General features: G+C 39.0%; 1 protein-coding gene across 3 annotated transcripts in view; it reads left to right on the top strand.

The window, feature by feature from the left end:
• The window catches only part of LOC128700637 (dentin sialophosphoprotein-like), a 111,988-nt gene that overhangs the window by 77,215 nt on the left and 11,024 nt on the right, over positions 1–23,749 (top strand). For all 3 annotated transcript variants that reach the window (XM_070097043.1, XM_070097042.1, XM_070097041.1), the window contains one exon: positions 13,431–13,594. In XM_070097043.1, the coding sequence (XP_069953144.1) occupies positions 13,431–13,594 (164 nt within the window). The remainder of the gene's footprint in view (positions 1–13,430; positions 13,595–23,749) is intronic.

Below are 23,749 nucleotides of genomic sequence, written 5' to 3'. Positions count from 1 at the left end.
TGGGGAGAATAAAGGAGGAGGTTCCTCCCCAGAAAAGGTTTGATGCAAGTAAAGAACCCAATCTGGTTATTCAGACTGCCAACATGAGGCAGTCAGGAATATGAATGGGAAGTAAGGAGAATAGGAAATGATTGCTGTCATGTAACTCTGGTACTACAGACCAAGTAAAGTCAAGCACAATTGAAGAAAGGCAAATAAAAAGATCTGTGCAAGAGAGAGAGAGAGAGTTTGAGTGCAAGGATCAAAATGAGTGGGAGTACTGTTATTTAACCCTTTGACTGTTTCGGTTGTATATGCATGTTTCACAAGCCATCGTGTTTGATGTGTATATACTCAAAAATTCTAGCGGCTTCAAATCAAGCAGAAGAAAGCTGGTAGGCCCATATGTGAGAGAATGGGTCTGTGTGGTCAGTGTGCACCATATAAAAAAATCCTGCAGCACGCAGTGCATAATGAGAATAAAAAACTCCGACTGTGTTTTTGGATTAAAACGCTGATTTTGTGGTCTATTTTCGTATAGTATTTATGGTTGTATTCTCATTTTCTTGGTCTCATTTGATGGAATGGAAAACATATTTATAGAAATAGAGGGGATTTTGATTGGTTTTACTATGAAAAGAACCTTGAAATGGAGCTCAAAGTAGAGGAAATGTTTGATTTTTGCCGATGTTCAAAAGTAAACAAATGATGCCTTTGTCCAATAAATGTCCAATTAGCCATTTTAATATGCAGTCATGAATGGGCTAACATTATTTATACAATTATTACAATATTGCAGTAGTCTGCATAACAGTAAATCTTCTATTTATTGTTTGAATATAAATTCAAATTAGAAAGCAAGAGTAATATCAGAGGGACCTGGAGACGTGACTGATGAACAAAGAAAATGTTATTTTAGAACCAGGAATGTCTGCAGTGCTCATTCTGGACCCTATTTTGAAATTGGCATGTTTTTTAATTTGCGTGAAATTGGCTAAATTGCAAATTTCTAACCACGTTATTGGGTAGTTGTAATCGGTAAATGGGCAGTTTCTTGTATTCAATCTATAGAAGAAGTGGAGTTCTAAAGAAATAGTTATGAGTTTGGTTGACTGGAAGAATGGAATTAGCCAAAAATAGGGCTCAAAGTGGGCGAAATCACCAATTCATCAATATCGCCAAAGGCGTAGTTCCGTAAATTTTGGATCAAATTTCATTCTTTTGGTGTTATTACCATCAGAAAAAGATTCTCTATCATTTCATTTTTTTTTTTTTTTTTTTTTTTTTTTTTTTTTTTTTTTTTTTTTTTTTTTTTTTTTTTTTTTTTTTTTTTTTTCAAAAAATTTTCGACACCAGGAGACACCTCAGGATTTGGGGGTGCGACAGTCAAGGGGTTAAAACATGGAGGGAAAGAGAAGTGAGAAAAACCTCCAACTGAGTGCCACGAGAGTCACAGTGAGACCCTCCCCATAGGAAATGATGAGCTTTAAAATCACCTAATTAAAGGTGTGGAGGTAGGAAAGAAACCAGAAAATCAACATGGGGAATAGATAATGATCGAGAAGAAGAGTGACACCACTTGTTTGAGTAGATATGAGCTGCAGTGTAATGCAGCAAAGGACAAACAAAGATCCAAGAATGTGGTATATCGGCACACACAAAAAGTCCTCAGATTTTCTGTGATTAGAAGTATAACAGTAATGGTAAACAAGAATTGTCTGTGAACTAGAAAGGTCTGTGAAATTAATGTGTGGGATAGTGGGAAATTAGCAAGAAGCAAATTACATGAACTCTAAGAATAAAGACATTGTGTAGAAGTAAATGGAGAAAGTTGAAAGAGGTATGAATGTGAGGTTTTGGTAGGAAGGTCACTGTCTATCACCAGTTTTGTCTCTGATAAACACAGTTGTTTTGGTTGACAAGGAAGCTGCAAGAAACTTGGTGTCAGAGGCAAAAATGTAGGTTGAGTTAAGATTTGAGAGATATTGATAGTTGCCAAAGAACAGGAAGATAACTAGAGGTTAGAGGTATCTTGGTGGGAAGAAACTTGAGTGTGGACAGGAGAGGGAGCAACTGTACTTGGGGGTGGATGAACTTCCACATTGTTAACTGATATATTATGAGGTAAAGGACCAGACTTAGAAACAGGAAAAGTAAAGTGTGGGGTAATGATATGTGATTTAGGGGCTGAATGATGATTTAGCTGGGGAGGCCATGTAGATGGAAAAACGTAGTAGTGAGAAGACATTGAAGAAGTAAGGATAGTAGTAGACGAAGAGGTAGGAGCCCCAGAAGGTACGACTGCAGAAGGGCTAATTAACAAAACTGGGCAATGGTGAGAATATTTAGGATGCATCTTTTTACAGTTAAGGCAAGTGGGAGGTTGGCTTCAAGACATATTGCTATGGTCAGCTGCCTCACAAATTGGGGATTCTGCCATTGACCTGCAGTATTTAGCTGGGTGACCAAAACACCAATAATTTGTACAGTGGACCCCCGCATAACGATTACCTCCGAATGTGACCAATTATGTAAGTGTATTTATGTAAGTGCGTTTGTATGTGTATGTTTGGGGGTCTGAAATGGACTAATCTACTTCACAATATTTCTTATGGGAACAAATTCGGTCAGTACTGGCACCTGAACATACTTCTGGAGTGAAAAAATATCGTTAACCGGGGGTCCACTGTACATTCAAATTCAAATTCAAAATTCAAAAATTGATTTCTTTGCATAATATATAATGTGTAGTTTACTTGTATTAAAATATTGTTAAACGCAAAGAAAGCTCTTAGCATGCATGTAGCATTTCAAGGAGACTAATCCTAATGCTTACAGACTACTTAAAACTATGCACAGGTTATGGAGTGGTGAATTATAATTATACAAAATAGAAAAAGTGGGGTGGCAAAAAAATATATAATTACAGTAGACAGTTGTTTAACACGGTTTTGTTTGGCACGTTTTGGTTACAGCACTTTGTAAAATTTACTTAACCTGGTTTCTGTTTTCTATTTTCTATTTTTTAGCTAACATACGTGTAAATTTTACCTTATTCCTAGTAATGACCCTCGTGTAGTAGATAGTCTTTTTAGTATGATAATAAGATGTTATCTTCATTATAGAATAATAAGAAAATATTATAACCTTTATATTATAATAATAAGGTAAAAGGACCCCAATGGAAATAAGTCACTCTGTCTGACTTTTTTGGGTTATCCTAGGTTCTCTACACATGTGCTGCTATGTATGATAATTCTATGTAACTGTATTTGTGTATACCTGAATAAACTTACTTGTAAACTTACTTACTCAGTTTGTGGGAGGGTAAAAAAATTTTGAGTGCACGTCGTCCGCGGGATACACTCTTCTTGGCTGTGGGTTAGACCGTTGAGTCAACAGGGGAGACTGACTGCCATCCCCCGCCACCCTCTTCCACCCTTGTCCCAGTCTTTGGTTCATATGTGTGTGGTAAGTACCATCCTCTGCTAGGAGTTTAGATTTTTTAATTGCCATATATTAAATCTGCCAAGCAATCATGGCACCCAGTAGGCATACAAGTGTTGCTGAAAGTGGCAAGGAAAGGTATAAGCATTTGTCTTAGAATTAACGAAGAAAATAGAGATATTAGACAAGAGATAGCCTGTGGCTGTAATGAAGCATCACTTTGGGCACATAAAAACCAGTAGGAATCCTTTCCAAGATACAATACTATGTACCACAACCAGCACTCCTTACCCTATACCACTCTTTAATACAGAGGACCCCCGGTTTACGATATTATTTCATTCCAGAAGTATGTTCAGGTGCCAGTACTGAACGAATTTGTTCCCATAAGGAATATTGTGAATTAGATTAGTCCATTTCAGACCCCCAAACATACACGTACAAACGCACTTACATAAATACACTTACATAACTGGTCGCATTGGGAGCTGATCGTAAAGTGGGGGTCCACTGTATATCCTTACCTCACCTATGGTATCTGTACCTGGGGATCAACCACAGCCAACCACCTTGAACCTTTAATAACCCAACATAAAGCTGCTGTGCAGTTGATTACCAGTTCCTGTGCTAGACAGCACACCCCACCACTTTTCAAAAACTTGAACTTGCTAAATATATCAGACATACACTCATATTATTGTGCCTTCCACATATACAGAACATTAAAATTCCACCATAAACCCTCCACTTAAACTACTACTTGACAGTTACAACAGAATGCAGTCACAATACAAGGCATAAGGCACTCTTCAAAATCCCTCGTATCAGTGTCACACTATGCAACAATGCTATGCACATAAAGGGCCTGAAGATCTGGAACTCGCTACTGGAACCGGTAAAGGATCTCCCCCTGTCTACTTATAAATTTAGGACTTTGCTAAAAAATCTTATCTCTGAACACTAACCAAAACAACTAACTAGTTATATTATGTGGCCTCTGTACTTTTAAACTTCTGGCAGTCCATGAAATATTACTGATTGAGCCATTAATTGTAATATTTTTTATTATGTGCAACTTCAAGATACGTACAGTGGTACCTCGAATATCGGGCGAAATTCATTCCAGAAGGCTGTTCAAGTGCCGTTACCAAACGAATTTGTTCCCATAAGGAATAATGCAAATTAGATTAGTCCTTTTCAGAACCCCAAAAATACACTTACATAATTCTTCGAATTGGGAGCTGTTTGAAATTTGAGGTACCACTGTAATTATCCTTAGAAACTTCCACCTTGACTACCTCACATTAGCATTAAGATTAAATATGATTGTAATCAAGTAAACCACTTTTCTAGTTTTAAGTAATTACTATGTACTATCATCTCTAGTTTTAAGTAGTACTGTGTATTAGGATTAGTCTGCCTGAAATGCCCCGGCATGATGGTGGCTTTCTTTCTATTTAGCAAACCAAAATTATAATTACATATTGTAACTGTTACAAAGAAATAAACCTTTACTGCAGAAAACAATATGAAGTTCAACGATGAGAAATTTCAATTACTCCGATATGGTAAACATGAGGAAATTAAAACTTCATCAGATTACAAAACAAATTCCGGCCACAAAATAGAGCAAAAAACTAACGTCAGAGACCTGGGAGTGATCATGTCGGAGGATCTCACCTTTAAGGACCATAACATTGTATCAATCGCATTACTAGAAAAATGACAGGATGGATAATGAGAACCTTCAAAACTAGGGATGCCAAGCCCATGATGACACTCTTCAGGTCGCTTGTTTTATCTAGGCTGGAATATTGCTGCACACTAACAGCACCTTTCAAGGGAGGTGAAATTGCTGACCTAGAAAATGTACAGAAAACCTTCACGGCACGCATAACGGAGATAAAACACCTTAGTTACTGGGAGCGCTTGAAGTTCCTGAACCTGTACTCCCTGGAACACAGGCGGGAGAGATACATGATTATATACACCTGGAAAATCCTTGAGGGACTAGTACCGAACTTGCACACGAAAATCACTCACAACGAAAGCAAAAGACTCGGCAGACGATGCAACATCCCCCCAATGAAAAGCAGGGGTGTCACTAGCACGTTAAGAGACAATACAATAAGTGTTAGGGGCCCGAGACTGTTCAACTGCCTCCCAGCATACATAATAGACCCCTGGCTGTCTTCAAGCAGGCACTGGACAAGCACCTAAAGTCGGTTCCTGACCAGCCGGGCTGTGGCTTGTACGTTGGATTGCATGCAGCCAGCAGTAACAGCCTGGTTGATCAGGCTCTGATCCACCATGAGGCCTGGTCACAGACTGGGCCGCGGGGGCGTTGACCCCCGGAACTCTCTCCAGGTAAACTAGGTAAATATGAGTTTGTGTGATGACTGACTTACTGACTGATTTACTGACTTACTTGACTGACTTACTGACTTGACTGATTTACTGACTAACTTAAATTTAGAATTTTTCACTGAAGAGGACCCTGAAACGGTGTCTAGAGCAGCTGATGCCTTACCGTCAATTGTATAATGTACTGCTGGGTAAAATAGAATAGAAATCCATTACAGAATTTATGCACACTCCAGTAAAACCTTCGATTTCATTACCAGAACCTCTACCATCCACCTCAACCTAGTAGGGCCACAGCATAACTCTCCACTCTCCACAATCATCCACAAACACCAGCACCCACAATTTAAGGTAAGAAATACTGTTATTTCTATTGCATTTGTAATTTTAAGCAGTAAAAACAACATAATATATCACAACAATGAACTACAGTTACATATCACTTTTATTTTGGAAAGATCTGGTCTAAAAAAAAAAAAAAAAAAAAAAAAAGAGTTGCTTGGCTTTTTGGGGGCTCCCAGGAACATAACGCTATTTTTCCCATAAGTTCTTCAGTTTGTCTCACATGGTTTTAACTAAAATGGCATTTTCAGGAACGTAACTACAGTTTTAAACGACGGTAAGATAAGATAAGATTTCGTTCGGATTTTTAACCCCGGAGGGTTAGCCACCCAGGATAACCCAAGAAAGTCAGTGCGTCATCGAGGACTGTCTAACTTATTTCCATTGGGGTCCTTAATCTTGTCCCCCAGGATGCGACCCACACCAGTCGACTAACACCCAGGTACCTATTTGCTGCTAGGTGAACAGGACAACAGGTGTAAGGAAACGTGTCGAAATGTTTCCACCCGCCGGGAATCGAACCCGGGCCCTCCGTGTGTGAAGCGGGAGCTGTAGCCACCAGGCCACCAGGCCTACCAGGTCTACTGTAATACAGTTTATAGTGAAGGGATTGGAAAGAAAAAATTACAATTAGTACAATTTACAATAGTACAATTTTAAGTGTGTATTTACACAGCCTCTCCTCACTTAGTGACGTCCTCGTTTACCAGTGCCTCAGACTTACGATGGGCTCTCTGACCAGTATTTATACCTAAATAATGAATATTAGAGCTGATTTCCTCTATGCTGTTTATTTCAATGTACAGTACACTACTGTGTAAACATATAAAAATATACAAGAAATTTATTTTTATTTATTTATTTATTTTTTATGTCTTTGCAAACAGTACATTGAGATTTTATATTTACAATAGTGGGTTGCAATGCAAAGAGAGCCTCTATTATGCCTAGGCATTATGGTCCAACTTAACATTATTGGCTTACAGACTACTTAATACTAAGGATTTTATCATAAACAACTTGCCTGCTTTTATGTACCAAAAAGCTTCTCAAGTATTGTCACCAATTATTGCAACGCTCTTTAACAAATCCATTGAATCATCTACCTTCCCAACAATCCTCAAAATAGTGAGGGTCACTCCGATCCTGCCCGAACCAGGAAAAGGTCCTCTGTCTGCCAATCAATTTAGGGCTATAACAAAAAATCACCTCATCTCCCAAATTTAACTATACCAACACTATATGATGTCTGAAATCACAGAACCAGTTTGAAACTATTCAAGCAATCCCAATTAACTTAAGAATACTAAATTAATTTGAGTACAGCCCCTCCTCAATTAACACTGGATTTCCTTTCCTAAGACCACATCGTTAAATGAATTCGTCACTAACTGAGGAGCATACCATAATCTTAGTGGGTATGTGTCAACCATCTTTGATATTGTTTTAATGTCACCTTTGCACCATTTCTTTAACAAATCCATTGAATCAGCTACCTTCCCAACAATCCTCAAAATAGCGAGGGTCACTCTGATCCACAAAGGAGGCGACCAAGCTGACTTGAATAATTATAGACCCATATCTAACTTACCACTGCTCTCTAAAATCTTTGAAAAATTAATTCATAGATGGATCTATTCCTACCTCGTTTCACACAACATATTAAACCCTTGTCAGTTTGGATTCAGGATTAATAAAAGCACAAATGACGCAATCATACACATGCTAGAACTAATATATACCGTACTTGAAAAGAAAGAAGTCCCGCTGGGCATTTTCATTGATTTACGTAAAGCTTTCGATACAGTCGACCATGAACTACTGTACTCCAAATTAATGCACTATGGTATCAGAGGCCACTCCCTCAACTACCTAAAGTCATACCTTAGTAACAGAACTCAATATGTGTATGCAAATGATGCAAACTCATCCACCCAACCAATCACAGTAGGAGTCCCACAAGGAAGCATCCTTGGACCACTCCTCTTTCTCATCTACATCAATGACCTACCGAATGCATCACAGCTACTCAAACCCATATTATTTGCAGATGACACTACATATGTATTTTCCCACCCAAACGCAGTCTTATTAGCAAACACAGTCAATGCTGAATTACAGAAAATATTTGCCTGGATGATGACTAACAAACTTACCTTGAACACTGATAAAACCTATTTCATTCAGTTTGGAAACAAAGCTGCAAATGATCCAATTAACATTACCCTAAATTGATCATCAGTCACAAGACTCTCAGAGGGAAAATTCCTAGGTACAGTGGACCCCCGCATAACGATTACCTCCGAATGTGACCAATTATGTAAGTGTATTTATGTAAGTGCGTTTGTACGTGTATGTTTGGGGTCTGAAATGGACTAATCTACTTCACAATATTCCTTATGGGAACAAATTCGGTCAGTACTGGCACCTGAACATACTTCTGGAGTGAAAAAATATCGTTAACCGGGGGTCCACTGTATCCACCTTGACAGTAGCCTTAAGTTCTGGACACACATACAACAAATCACCAAGAAAATCTCCAAGACTGTAGGCATACTATCAAAGATAAGGTACTACTTTCCACAGTCAGCTCTCCTGGCACTGTACCATTCACTGATATACCCTTATCTTGCATATGGAATTTGTGCATGGGGATCAACAACATCCAATCACCTAAAACCCCTAATAACCCAGCAAAAGGCAGCAGTAAGAATGATAACAAATTCCCACTCCTGCCAGCATACTCCACCAATTTTCAGATGTCTGAATCTGCTTACCATTAAGAACATCCATACTTATTCATGTGCCTACTACATACACAGAACAATGCACGCAAATATAACCCCCCACTCAAACTTTTCCTCACCAACCTAAACAGGACACATGACCACAACACAAGACACAGATCTCTTTTTGATATACCTCATGTCCATATCACACTGTGTAAAAACTCTATGCACATAAAGGGCCCCAAAATATGGAATTCATTACCAGAAGATATTAAAGTAACCCAGTCTGAAAATCAATTTAAGACTCTTCTCAAAAGCCACTTAATCACCCTAGACTAAATGCTAAATACTCAGTATACATTTACTCACCTATGTACTCCCACATCATAACTGAAACAATCACATTGAACCTTTTATCCATTGTTGACAGGAATATAATTGAATCATTGTTTTTCACAAAAGCATTTTAGAATATAAATACGTATGTCTTTGTATTATACAAATTTTGATTCGTTTATAATTAATATTCTACTGTACACTTGTGAAATAATTCCTATCCTACTGTACAACTATGATATAATATTTCTTAGTATTAAGTAGAATGTAAGCCAATAATGTTAAGTTGGCCCATAATGCCAAGGCATAATAGAGGCTCTCTCTGCATTGCATCCCACTATTGTATATACACAATCTCAATGTACTGTTTGCAAAGACATTAAATAAATAAATAAATAAATAAATAGTTGTACAGTAGGACAGTAATTATTTCATAGTTGAACAGTAGGCTATTAATTATAAGCAAATTAAATTTATATAAGACAAAGGATATACAGTGGACCCCCAGTTTACGATATTATTTCATTCCAGAAGTATGTTCAGGTGCCAGTACTGAACAAATTTGTTCCCATAAGGAATATTGTGAATTAGATTAGCCCATTTCAGACCCCCAAACATACACGTACAAACGCACTTACATAAACACACTTACTTAATTGGTCGCATTGGGAGGTGATCGTAAAGCGGGGGTCCACTGTATTCATATAGCCTAAAATGCTTATTGTGAAAAACAATGGTTCAATTATATTCCTGTCAACAATGGATAAGAGGTTCAAAGTGATTGTTGAAGTTATGATGTGGGAGTACATAGGTGAGTATATGTGCGTATTGAATATTTAGCATTTAGTCTATGGTGATTAAGTGGCTTTTGAGAAGAGTCTTAAACTGATTTTCAGACTAGGTTACTTTATTATATTCTGGTAATGAATTCCATATTTTAGGGCCCTTTATGTGCATAGAGTTTTTACAGAGTGTGATATGGACATGAGGTATATCAAAAAGAGATCTGTGTCTTGTGTTGTGGTCATGTGTCCTGTTTAAGTTCGTGAGGAGAAGTTTGAGTGGAGGGTTTATATTTACGTGTATTGTTCTGTGTATGTAGTAGGCACATGAATAAGTATGGATGTTCTAAATGGTGAGCAGATTCAGACCTTTGAAAACTGGTGGAGTATGCTGGCGGGAGTGGGAATTCATTATCATTCTTACTGCTGCCTTTTGCTGGGTTATTAGGGGTTTTAGGTGATTGGATGTTGTTGATCCCCATGCACAAATTCCATATGTAAGATAAGGGTATATCAGTGAATGGTACAGTGCCAGGAGAGCTGATTGTGGAATGTAGTACATTATCTTTGATAGTATGCCTACAGTCTTAGAGATTTTCTTGGTAATTCGTTGTATGTGTGTCCGGAATTTAAGGCTACTGTCAAGGTGGATAACTAGGAATTTTCCTCTTGTGTGTGTCTTGTGATTGATGATCCATTTATCGTTATGTTAATTGGATCATTTGCAGCTTTGTTTCCAAACTGAATGAAATAGGTTTTATCGGTATTAAGGGTAAGTTTATTAGTCATCATCCAGGCAGATATTTTCTGCAATTCGGCATTGACTGTGTTTGCTAGTATGAGTGTGTTTGGGTGGGAAAAGACATATGTAGTGTCATCTGCAAATAATATGGGTTTGAGTAGCTGTGATGCATTCGGTAGATCATTGATGTAGATGAGAAAGAGGAGTGGTCCAAGGATGCTTCCTTGTGGGACTCCTACTGTGATTGGTTGGGTGGAAAAGTTTGCATCATTTGCATACACATACTGAGTTCTGTTACTAAGGTATGCTTTTAGGTAGTTGAGGGAGTGGCCTCTGATGCCATAGTGCGTTAATTTGGAGTACAGCAGTTCATGGTCGACTGTATCGAAAGCTTTACATAAATCAATGAAAATGCCCAGCGGGACTTCTTTCTTTTCGAGTGCTGTGTATATTAGTTCTAGCATGTGTATGATAGCATCATTCGTGCTTTTATTATTCCTGAATCCAAAATGACAAGGGTTTAATATGTTGTGTGAGACGAGGTAGGAATAGATCCATCTATGAATTAGTTTTTCAAAGATTTTAGAGAGCAGTGGTAAGTTAGATATTGGTCTATAGTTATTCAAGTCAGCTTGGTCGCCTCCTTTGTGGATCAGAGTGACCCTCGCTATTTTGAGGATTGTTGGGAAGGTAGCTGATTCAATGGGTTTGTTAAAGAAATGGTGCAAAGGTGACATTAAAACAATATCAAAGATGGTTGACACATACCCACTAAGATTATGGTATGCTCCTCAGTTAGTGACGAATTCATTTAACGATGTGGTCTTAGGAAAGGAAATCCAGTGTTAATTGAGGAGGGGCTGTACTCAAATTAATTTAGTATTCTTAAGTTAATTGGGATTGCTTGAATAGTTTCAAACTGGTTCTGTGATTTCAGACATCATATAGTGTTGGTATAGTTAAATTTGGGAGATGAGGTGATTTTTTGTTATAGCCCTAAATTGATTGGCAGAGGACCTTTTCCTGGTTCGGGCAATGAATCCCAGATCCTGAGGACCCTGTATGTGCATTGCATTTCTGCATAGGGTGAGACAGACACAAGGAATGTAAAAGAGAGTTTTGTGTGTGTGTGTGTTCTGTTGGAGAAGTTTGAGAGGAGGGCTTGTATTGGAGTTTAACATTCTATATATAATAGGCACATTAATATTACCTGGAGTTTACCTGGAGAGAGTTCCGGGGGTCAACGCCCCCACGGCCTGGTTTGTGACCAGGCCTCCTGGTGGATCAGAGCCTGATCAACCAGGCTGTTACTGCTGGTTGCACGCAATCCAATGTACGAGCCACAGCCCGGCTGGTCAGGTACCAACTTTAGGTGTTTGTCCAGTGCCTGCTTGAAGACAGCCAGGGGTCTATTGGTAATCCCCCTTATGTATGCTGGGAGGCAGTTGAACAGTCTCGGGCCCCTGACACTTATTGTATTGTCTCTTAACATGCTAGTGACACCCCTGCTTTTCATTGGGGGGATGTTGCATCGTCTGCCAAGTCTTTTGCTTTCGTTGTGAGTGATTTTCGTGTGCAAGTTCGGTACTAGTCCCTCTAGAATTTTCCAGGTGTATATAATCATGTATCTCTCCCGCCTGTGTTCCAGGGAGTACAGGTTCAGGAACCTCAAGTGCTCCCAGTAATTGAGGTGTTTTATCTCCGTTATGCGTGCCGTGAAGGTTCTCTGTACATTTTCTAGGTCAGCAATTTCACCTGTCTTGAAAGGTGCTGTCAGTGTGCAGCAATATTCCAGTCTAGATAGAACAAGTGACCTAAAGAGTGTCATCATGAGTGCATATTTTGTATATTAACTAAGTTCAAACTCTTGAAGAGTGGAGGGGCGTGTTGTCTGGCACAGGCATTAGTGATCATCCACACAGCATCTTTTTGTTGGGTTATTAATAGTTTAAGGTGATTGGTCGTAGTAGATACCCAAGCACAGATACCATAGGCGAAGTAAGGGTAGATTAGAGAGTGCTGTTTGGGGTGCATAGTACCACATTTTGTAAAGGATACCTACTGTTTTGAGACTTTCTTGGATATATGTTGGATATAGGTCTAAAATTTAAGGTTGCAGTCAAGGTGAAGACTTAAAAACTTGCCCTCATTGTCTTGTAATGGGGGAACCATTGGTCAAGTTGGAGATTTAAGGCTCTGTTGGATATTTAAAGCTCTGTAATTAAGGGATTTTATTTCTTTGCATAGTTTACAAAGTGTAATTATGATTTTGATTTGCTAAGTACAAAGTACAAAATGAAATTGGAACCATTTTAATATTGAAGTAATAGGGAAACCATTGATCACATTGGACATTTAAGACTCTGTTTCCAAACAGCATGTAGTAGGTTTTGTGTATATTGAGAAAGAGTTTGTTGGTTGTCGTCCATGTAGATGTTTTTAGTAGCATGACATTAACAGTGTCACTAAGTATAGTCGGGTTAGAGTGGGATAAGACATAAGTAGTGTCATCTGCAAACAGAACTGCTTTAAGGAGATGAGATGCATTGGGGAGATTATTGATGTAAATGGAAAAGCACATAGGGCCAAGGACATTGCCTTGTGGCAGTGTCCTTGGCACTCAATGGCTACAGACTGAGTAGTCGAGGTTACATCGTTTGTGTCTTATAGAGTACCATATCATATAGAGTATTTTAACCTTTTTTTCAGGTTCAATGGAAAACTGAAAGCCAAGCACAGCAGGTCAAGCAATGATTGCAGTCAAAAGTTAAATAAGGCCAAGAGGAAAAAGGTTTCACTAACTAATAATAAACAAAGTGAGACTTGGCCTCCTTCTCCACATGGACATAATTTGCCCGACATCATTCCAACAGGTAATGTTACAAAATGTATTTAAAAATTCATTCATTTTAAAGCTATAATTCTATGTAGATACTCAGTATACTGTACAGTATTGTTAACTGGGCCATATACTGAATTCTTATTCTAAATCCACATTTATTCATTGTGTGGCATTTATTCATTATATGCTCTATATCAGTATTTTTTTTTTTTTAAATGTCGGTCATCTCCCACTGAGGCAGGGTGACCCAAAAAGAAAGAAAATCCCCCTAAAAAGAAAATACTTTCATCATCATTCAACACTTTCACCTCAATACATAATCACTGTCTTTGCAGAGGTGCTCAGATACGACAGTTTAAAAGTCAACCTCCAAACTGCCAATATCCCAAATCCCCTCCTTTAAAGTGCAGGCATTGTACTTCCCATTTCCAGGACTCAAGTCCAGCTAACTAGTTTCCTCTGAATCCCTTCACAAAATATTACCCTGCTCACACTCCAACATCTCGTCAGGTCCCAAAAACCATTCGTTTACATTCACTCCTATCTAACGTGCTCACACATGCTTGCTGGAAGTCCAAGCCCCTCGCCCACATTACCTTTACCCCCTCCCTACAACCTTTTCGAGGACGACCCCTACCCCGGCTTCCTTCCCTTACAGATTTATACGCTCTCCAAGTCATTCTTCTTTGATCCATTCTCTCTAAATGACTAAACCACCTCAACAACTCCTCTTCATCCCTCTGACCTTTAAGTAACTCCACACCTCCTCGCTGCAGCATTTACAACCCAAGCTTCACATCCATATAAGAGTGTTGGTACCACTATACTTTCGTACATTCCCTTCTTTGCCTCCATGGATAACATCAGTAGTAACTACTAAATATGTTACATTAAATTTTTGTAAGTGTTATTATTATAATAAAAATGAAGTGCTAAACCTGCATTTTTATAAATAATTCCAAAATTTCATAATCATAAACCAGACTGTTGTATTCAGTGGCAGATATTGCAAACTATAGTATTATAGTAAATCAGTCTAATTAAATAATTGTTCAGTAGTTATATGTTAATTTTAAGGCTGCCCAAAATAATTGCATAACCAGTTGCACATGGCTTGGTTGGTAGCATCCTCAGCTCACACACTAAGAGTCAGGGATTGATTCCCAGCATGGGTGAAAGATTGGACATGTTTCCTTACACCTGCTGTCTCTGTTCATCCTAGCAGTAAGTAGGTACCTGGGTGTTAGCTGACTTTTGTGGGTCACATCCTGGGGGACAAGTTTCATCTAAATTACCCGAAATGCTCTGCCTAACCAAGGGGCTTTCTGTATATTATACCAGTAATGTCAGCTAGGTTTGTATAGTTGTATCATGCACTTGTAGAAATAAGGATTATTATTATTTTTTAACACACTGGCCATCTCCCACTGAGGTAGGTGACGTGACCCGAGAAAGAAACACTTTCACCATCATTCACACAATCACTGTCTTATGAGAGGCATGTAGATATGACAGTTAAGCTGTCCCTCCAAACAGCAAATATCCCCACCCCTTTGTTTAGAGTGCAGGCACTGTACTTTCTGCCTGGTGCAGGCATTGTACTACCCGCCTGGTGCAGGCACTGTACTTCCCCCCTGGTGCAGGCACTGTACTTCATCCCTGGTGCAGGCACTGTACTTCATCCCTGGTGCAGGCACTGTACAGGTTGGCCATCACTAATCTGGCATCATCGGAACTTGTAGGGTGCCAGATTAGTGAGTTTTTGCCAGATTACAGAATGGTTAGCTTAGAATACACTTAACCCAATGGTGATATTTATGCATCAGCGATTTCCACCACTTTACACCCTATTTTTGGCCCATTCAGTTATTCCAGTCTACCAAACTCATAGCTATTTTGCTAGTATTCCTTCTATCTGTCGATTGAGTACAAGAAACTGCCCATTTACCTATTTCAACTACCCAGTAGTGTTCAGAAATCAGTAATTTGGATAATCTCACACAAGTTTCAATAGATGCCAATTTCAAAATAGGGTCCAGAATAAACAGTGCAGACATTCCTAGCACTAAAATAACATTTTCTTTGTTCATTAGTCATGTCTCCAGGCCCCTCTTATATTACGCTTGCTCTCCATTTTGAATTCTTATTCACACAAAAAATAGAATATTTGCTGTTATGCAGACTACTGCATTATTGTAATAATTGTATAAATAATGTTAACTCATTCGTAACTACTTATTAGACTGGCCAGTTGACACGTATTGGACGGTGACGTCATTTGTTTACTCTTGAACATTGGCAAAAATCAAACATTTCCGCTAATTTGAGCTTCATTTTAAGGTACTTTCTGGCATGAAACTAATCAAAATTATATCTATTTCTGTAATATATCTTCCATTCTATCAAATAAGACCAAAAAAATGAGAATACAAACATACAAAAATACACTGCAAAGTCGCTGTTTTACACCAAAAGCACAGCCGCCTATTTTTCTCATTATGCACTGCGTGCTGCAGGATTTTTTTATATAGTGCACACTTACCACACAGGTCTATTCTCTTGTATGTAGGCCCAAATTTACTGGTCACAGATTATCTAAGTGAGCTGAGCTCATGGCGACCGACAGTGGCTTCAAAGCCACCTTGTCTTTTATGGATAGTGTACAGTGTATGTACTTCACACAACGAAAAGCATTTCTTTTATTTGCTGGAACCATGACTAGGGCTAAAGTGAGCTGGTTATAACAATAAATGGAGAAAAAGAAATTGGAATGACTTATGCAGCAAATAACGCCACCAAACAGTAGCAGCAGGTTGGTGTATCCCAAATTCCAGGCAAAGATAGACAGATAGATAGATAAATGGACAGATAGATAGACAGACAGACAAATATGTTTGTGTGTATCAGTGAAAACAAGTAAAGTCAGGGTTCCCCTAGTGCTCAATTATCAAATGTCACTGAGCTGTCAACAGTTGTCATAACACCATTCTTCAAGGAGTTTGATATATACTCCAGGCACACACAGGCAGACAGAAAGACAGATAAGCAGAGACAGACAGGCAGGCAGACAGATAAACAGACAGACAGATAGATAGGCAGACAGACATGTTTGTGTAACAGTGATAACATATGCAGGGAGGGTTAGCTAAATACATGAGTGAGCGTGGGTGGGTGTGAGTTGGACCTGACTAGCTTGTGCCTCTAGGTCTGATGTCGTGCTCCTTCCTTCAGTGGATGTGACCTGACTAGGTGGGTCATTGGTCTAAGTCTGGGGGGGAGGGGTGACATGGACCTGATTTGCATAGGCCAGTAGGCCTACTGCAGTATTCCTTCTTTCTTATGTTCTTATGTATTCGGCAGGCTGGTTGGCTGGCTTTGACTGTCTCTAGTTGTCTCTCTGTATCCATCTATATCTCTGAATATCTATATCTCTGTCTCTCTCTCACATGTACACATAAGTACAATTATACATAGTGTAAATTACCTAGGATAACCCAAAAATTCCAGGCAAAGATACAGGTAGACAGACAGACAGACAGACAGATAGATAGACACAGACAGACAGACAGACAAACAAACAAACATGTTTGCGAGTATCAGTGAAAACAAGTAAAGCCAGGGTTCCCCTAGTGCCCAATTATCAAATGTCACTGAGCTGTCAACAGTTGATATAACACCATTCTTCAAGGAGTTTGATATATACTCCAGGCAGACAGAAAGATAAGCAGAGCTAGACAGATAAGCAGAGACAAACAGACAGGCAGACAGATAGACAGAAAGATAGATAGACTGACAGACAGACAGATAGACAGACAGACAAGACATGTTTGTAAGTAACAGTGATAACAAATACAGGAGGGTTAGCTGGAGCAGTTCACATTTATCAAATGTCCCTGGGCTGTCAACAGTATAGGGATGCTTTTCATAACACCATGCTTCAAAATATATTCCAGCATGTCTAATACATTTCTGGGACCTATAAATACTTTGTATATATTTCTTGACAATAGTAAATGACCCAGGCAGGTGAAAATGTTCACCTGTCAATGTGATTGTGACTATTTGAGCACTATTTCAGTACCTAATATTAGTGTCAGAACAAAGATTGGCTATGAAATCACAAGAACTATTATAAATTGTAATTATCAGAACATAAAAAATATATAAATTAAAATAAAAACGACTAAAAAAGGTATATCGGCAATACGCCTGCAAGTGGCAGGACTTTATTGTCGCCTGCAATTGAGCATCCAGAGCCACCTTTGCGGTCTTATATCTTGGTAAGTACTGACTCTATTTTTTTTTTTAATCCTATAACACGTAGAAAAATGTGCTCTTCATTAACCCTTTCAGGGTCCGTCCCGTAGATCTACGGCTGGTCGGTGAGTGTCCAAACCGTAGATCTACGCCAAAATTCTAGCGCCGTCAAATTTAGCGCGAAAGCGCTCATAGGCCTACATATGAGAGAACGGGTCTGCGCCGTGGGTGTGCGCCGTAAACAAAAAATCTAGGCGCCTGCATAGCATTGTGGGAACGCCGGCTCAGTCACCCTTGTTCACCATGTCTCGTCGCAAGTCAGCTCTCACTCCCCGGAAAATTGGGACTCTCCTCTTCCTGTCTGATAGTTCTGACACTGATGGAAGTGGAAATGAAGACGAATTCTACGGCTTTGATAAGTTAGTGACCGAAAATAATGACCAGGATATCGATAATAGTGCAGAAAACCCCGACGATCCTCGACCTTCTACCTCTGGTGTGGGCACTCGTGACTCACGGTCGGGTGTTCCTAAACGTAAGAGAAAACTAATATTTTCCCGTGGCCTGGCCTCTGACTTCAGTAATGACGATGATTCTGACGTGGATTGTGATTTTATTGCGCTCGACGATCGTTCGAGTAGTGATAGTGAGGAAACATATTCACCAGTGAAGCGTCGGTATGTTCGCCGCCGCATGCGCTCGGGTAGTGTACCCTATGCTGTGCCCAGGGGACGGAGTACATCCCGTAGTACATCCCGGAGTACATCCCGTGGCCCTACACCCGTTTTAGGTAGTGATAGTGAGGATGATGTGGCTACACTTGGCATGGATGGGCCACAGACATCAGTGGATGGTGTTAGTGGGGCTGGTGGTGGTAGTGGCACCGCCATGCGTGACTCGCTGTGCCACGCGGGAACCCACGCTGCTGACTCATCAGTTCAAGGACAAAGCGGAGCGTCACCCACCAGCCCGCCACAACCACCCGTACAACCAGCCTATGATGTCCAGTATCCACCAGCAAACCGTATCTGGGATTGGCAGCAAAATCCCAATTTTGTTCCCAGCCCTCACCACTTTGATGACTCGCAAAGTGGAATTCTACCTACCTGTCCCCTTGGAACCACGGCCAATGAACTGGAATTCTTTGAATTATTCTTTGACCAGCCATTGATGGAAACTATTGTCAGGGAAAGTAATAAGTATTTTCAGTACACCATGCCAAATACGATCTTATCACCACAGTCAAGACTACACAGGTGGAAAGAGACGACTGTTGCAGAAATGTATTTGCTTTTTGCAACAATAATGCTTATGCCTCACGTCTATAAGCATAATATAAAAGCATACTGGTCCACAGATCGGCTAATTTGTACCCCATCCTTCAGTGAAATAATACCAGTGAACAGGTTTATCTTACTGTTACGTATGTTGCACTTCTCTGACAAAACCAGGCCTGACAGAAGTGACAGGTTATACAAGATTAGAAATGTTTTCATGTATCTCAAACAAAAGTTCAGGATATACTTTTATCCATTCAAGAATCTTGTAATTGACGAGTCTTTGATTTTGTTCAAAGGTAGACTGTCATTCAAGCAGTATATACCGAGCAAGAGGAACCGCTTTGGTATAAAATTGTTTGTACTCTGTGATTGTGACAGTGGCCTGGTGTTGGATATTGTTGTATACACGGGTAGTAAAACATTGAAAGATACCAAGATGTTATTGGGTATATCAGGTGACGTAGTGAGAAACATGGTGGCACCTTATCTTGGTAAGGGCCATACATTATATACCGATAACTGGTACACAAGCCCATTACTCAGTGATTTCATGCGAGTGAACAAGACAGATGTGTGTGGCACAGTGCGTTCTAATCGTAAACATATGCCCAGGCTCATCGCAGGTGTTCGTGGTGATGACGTGCAGGTGTTTACTGCCAATGACATCATGGCATTACGGTGGCATGACAAACGAGATGTCACATTGTTGACAACCATTCACCGTAATGAAATGCAAGACAGTGGCAAAGTTGATCGAGTGACTAATGAACGTATTCGAAAACCAGTGACAGTGATTGATTATACACAAAACATGCGCTTGGTTGACAAGTGTGACATGCAGATTGGTTTTGTTGACTGTGTTCGTAAGAGTTACAAGTGGTACATGAAACTTTTCTTCCATCTCATGGACATTTCAATGCTGAATGCATATAATATGTACCAAATAAAGACTGGTAACAGACCACCGTATGGTGAATTTTGTTTGTCTGTTGTCAGACAACTCATAATGAAGTACCAGGTAACAACACCTGCAATACAACATGGTCCTCGAATTCATCACAATATACCCAAGCGTTTGAGAAGAGAAGGTGATCATTTCATAATACAGCTTCCTTCAACTCAAAAGAAATTTGCTCAGAAGAGATGCATTGTCTGTGCACAAACAAAACGACGGCAACAAAGACGCAAAGACACTCGGTTTATGTGTGAGGAATGTAAGGTGCCTCTGTGCATGGTGCCTTGTTTCAAGGAGTTCCACAAGCTCCAGCAGTTCTAAAACCATGTCCAGTGATTGTAAATATGTAAATATATGATAGAACATTAGTATTATACAATATTTGTGCATGTTTATTGTAATAAACAACAGTGGTAAACAATAATATGATAATAACTTTAGTGCGGTTATTGTGTTCAATACAGTGAGTTTATATATATAAATTATATACAGTATTGGTCTCTCAGGCCCCAAATGTTAGTAGGAATAGAAAAAAATTGGAAAAGAAAAGAAAAAACAACTAAAACAACAAAATAATATAATACGCGTATGTGGAATTCGTCGATGTTGCCGCCACCACATCATTTTCTACAAACTTCTTGGCACTGTATCTCGGTAAGTACTGATCAGATTCTAATTTTTTTTTGTTTATTACCTTCACAAAAATATGCTCTTTAATTCTGTAAGAAAAAATAATTTTTTTTTTTTTTTCAAAATTTCTTGGACACTGGTGCGTGACTTCAGATTTTGGCCTTGGACCCTGAAAAGGTTAAAAAAAAAAAAATAATAATTTTCATAATATTTAGAGCACTACGCAAGTGAACGTAGATCTATGTTTGGACAGTTTAAGGGTTAAACAAAAGTAGAATAGAGGATCCACAAAGGTTTTTCATTACGTCTTTGTGTCCTTCAAATCATACATCACAGAAACACACACTCACAGAAACCTGGCTTAAGCCTGATATTACAGATTTCTATACCATTCCTGGCTACATGGCCATACACAACTGTAGAGGAGACCAGCAAGGGGGAAGAACAGCTATATACTATTCAAATCAACTCGAATGTATCAATAAATCTTGCACAAGGGACGAACGTGGAGAATATATCATAGCCAAATTTAAATCAAAAGACCTGCAAAAACCCCTCACAGTTATAAACATCTACAGAGTACCACAGTCAAACATTTATCACTTTAGTGAAAAACTAGGAAACATGATTACTTATGCACACATGAATAAAGACCACCTACTACTAACAGGAGATTTCAACATAAACATACTACACGACCGGGACCCACAAGTAACCGAATTCACAAACACAATGAGTAACTGCCTGTTGCTACCAGCAATGTCTAACCTACAAGAATCTCCGAGACAAGCATCTCCTTAATAGACCACATCTGGACAAACACCATATCCCCTTTAAAATCAGGCATAATCACAGACTACACAACAGACCACTACCCAACCTTTCTCATAACTAATCTGGGCAAATTGCCACAAGACATTACTAAAGTAACCTTCAGACTACATAACGAGACAGCAGTTAACAACTTTATAGCAGATATGAATAACATCAATTGGCAAAATGAGCTTGAAACATACAGATATGAATGAATGTGTAAATAATTTTCTAAAAAAAGCCCAATGCCTCTATAACAGACAATGCCCCAGAAAAACTAAACAGATCACAGCAAAGAGACTGAATAATCCCTGGCTAACACCAAGCATCCTCAAATCCATTAACACAAAACACAAATATGAAAAACAGTATAGAACGGGTCACAAATATCTAGAGAACAGTCGAAAAGTTACTCGTCAGCACTTACCAGCCTGATAAGAAGATCAAAAAAATTGTATTATGAAAATAGATTACATAACGTCAAAGGTGATATAAAAAAACCTGGAAAACTCTATCTGAAATTCTTGGATCTAAAAAGTTATCCAAAAACAAAGCAATCAAACTAACAAAATCAGATGAACCCCTACTCACTCCAACCGAAACAGCAAACAGACTTAATGTTTTCTTCTCCACCATAGGAAAAAATCTAGCAAACAAAATACCAAGCACAAACACCCGTCCATCAGACTACCTCATGGGTACCTACCCAAATACACTATTCCTAGCTCCAACCAACCCCATTGAAGTTATGCTCATCATAAACACCCTTAAAATCAAGGCAGGAGACATAAATAACTTGCCTGCTTTTATGTACAAAAAAGCTTCTCAAGTATTGTCACCAATTATTGCAGCACTCTTTAACAAATCCATTGAATCATCTACCTTCCCAACAATCCTCAAAATAGCAAGGGACACTCCGATCCATAAAGGAGGTGACCAAGCTGACTTGAATAACTATAGACCAATATCTAACTTACCACTGCTCTCTAAAATCTTTGAAAAATTAATTCATAGACGGATCTCTTCCTACCTCGTTTCACACAACATATTAAACCCTTGTCAGTTCGGATTCAGGATTAATAAAAGCACAAATGATGCTATCATACATATGCTAGAACTAATATCTACCACACTTGAAAGGAAAGAAGTCCTGCTGGGCATTATCATTGATTTACGTAAAACTTTCGATACAGTCGACCATGAACTGCTGTACTCCAAATTAATGCACTATGGTATCAGAGGCCACTCCCTCAACTACCTAAAGTCATACCTTAGTAACAGAACTCAATATGTGTATGCAAATGATGCAAACTCTTCCACCCAACCAATCACAGTAGGAGTCCCACAAGGAAGTGTCCTTGGACCACTCCTCTTTCTCATCTACATCAATGATCTACCGAATGCATCACAGCTACTCAAACCCATATTATTTGCAGATGACACTACATATGTCTTTTCCCACCCAAACACAGTCATACTAGCAAACACAGTCAATGCTGAATTATAGAAAATATCTGCCTGGATGATGACTAATAAACTTACCCTTAATACCGATAAAACCTATTTCATTCAGTTTGGAAACAAAGCTGCAAATGATCCAATTAACATAACGCTAAATGGATCATCAGTCACAAGACTTACAGAGGGAAAATTCCTAGGTATCCACCTTGACAGTAGCCTTAAGTTCCAGACACACATACAACAAATCACCAAGAAAATCTCCAAGACTGTAGGCATACTATCAAAGATATTAGAGCACTTGTGAAAGAATATTAGACTCACCAGTTGACATGCATTGGACGCATGGCATGATTTGTTTACTTTTGAGCTTTGGCAAAAATCGAACATTTCTGCTACTTTGAGCTCAATTTAAAGGTATTTTTCATTGTGAAACCAACCAGAATCATCTCAATTTCCATAATATGTCTTCCATTCTATAAAATGATACCAGGAAAACTAGAATACAACCATAAATAGCATATGAATATACACTGTAAAGTCTCTGTTGTAAACCAAAAACATGGTCAGAGTTTTTTTTTCTCATTATGCACTGTGTGCTGCAGGATTTTTTTATACCGTGCACACTGACCACATAGACCCATTCTTTCATATGTAGGCCTACCAGCTTTCTCTCGCTAGATTTGAGGGCGCTAGAATTTATGCGTACTAGTACGGCACCAACCCTGGCATGCAAGCCGTACTATTACGGCACCAACCCTGAAAGGGTTAATACTATTCCCCAGAATATGAC

Source organism: Cherax quadricarinatus, chromosome 56 (genome assembly GCF_038502225.1).
Source record: "Cherax quadricarinatus isolate ZL_2023a chromosome 56, ASM3850222v1, whole genome shotgun sequence".
Taxonomy (NCBI): Eukaryota; Metazoa; Arthropoda; class Malacostraca; order Decapoda; family Parastacidae; genus Cherax; species Cherax quadricarinatus.
Note: the sequence above shows the minus strand (reverse complement) of the source record. Positions and strands in the feature narration are given on the sequence as shown.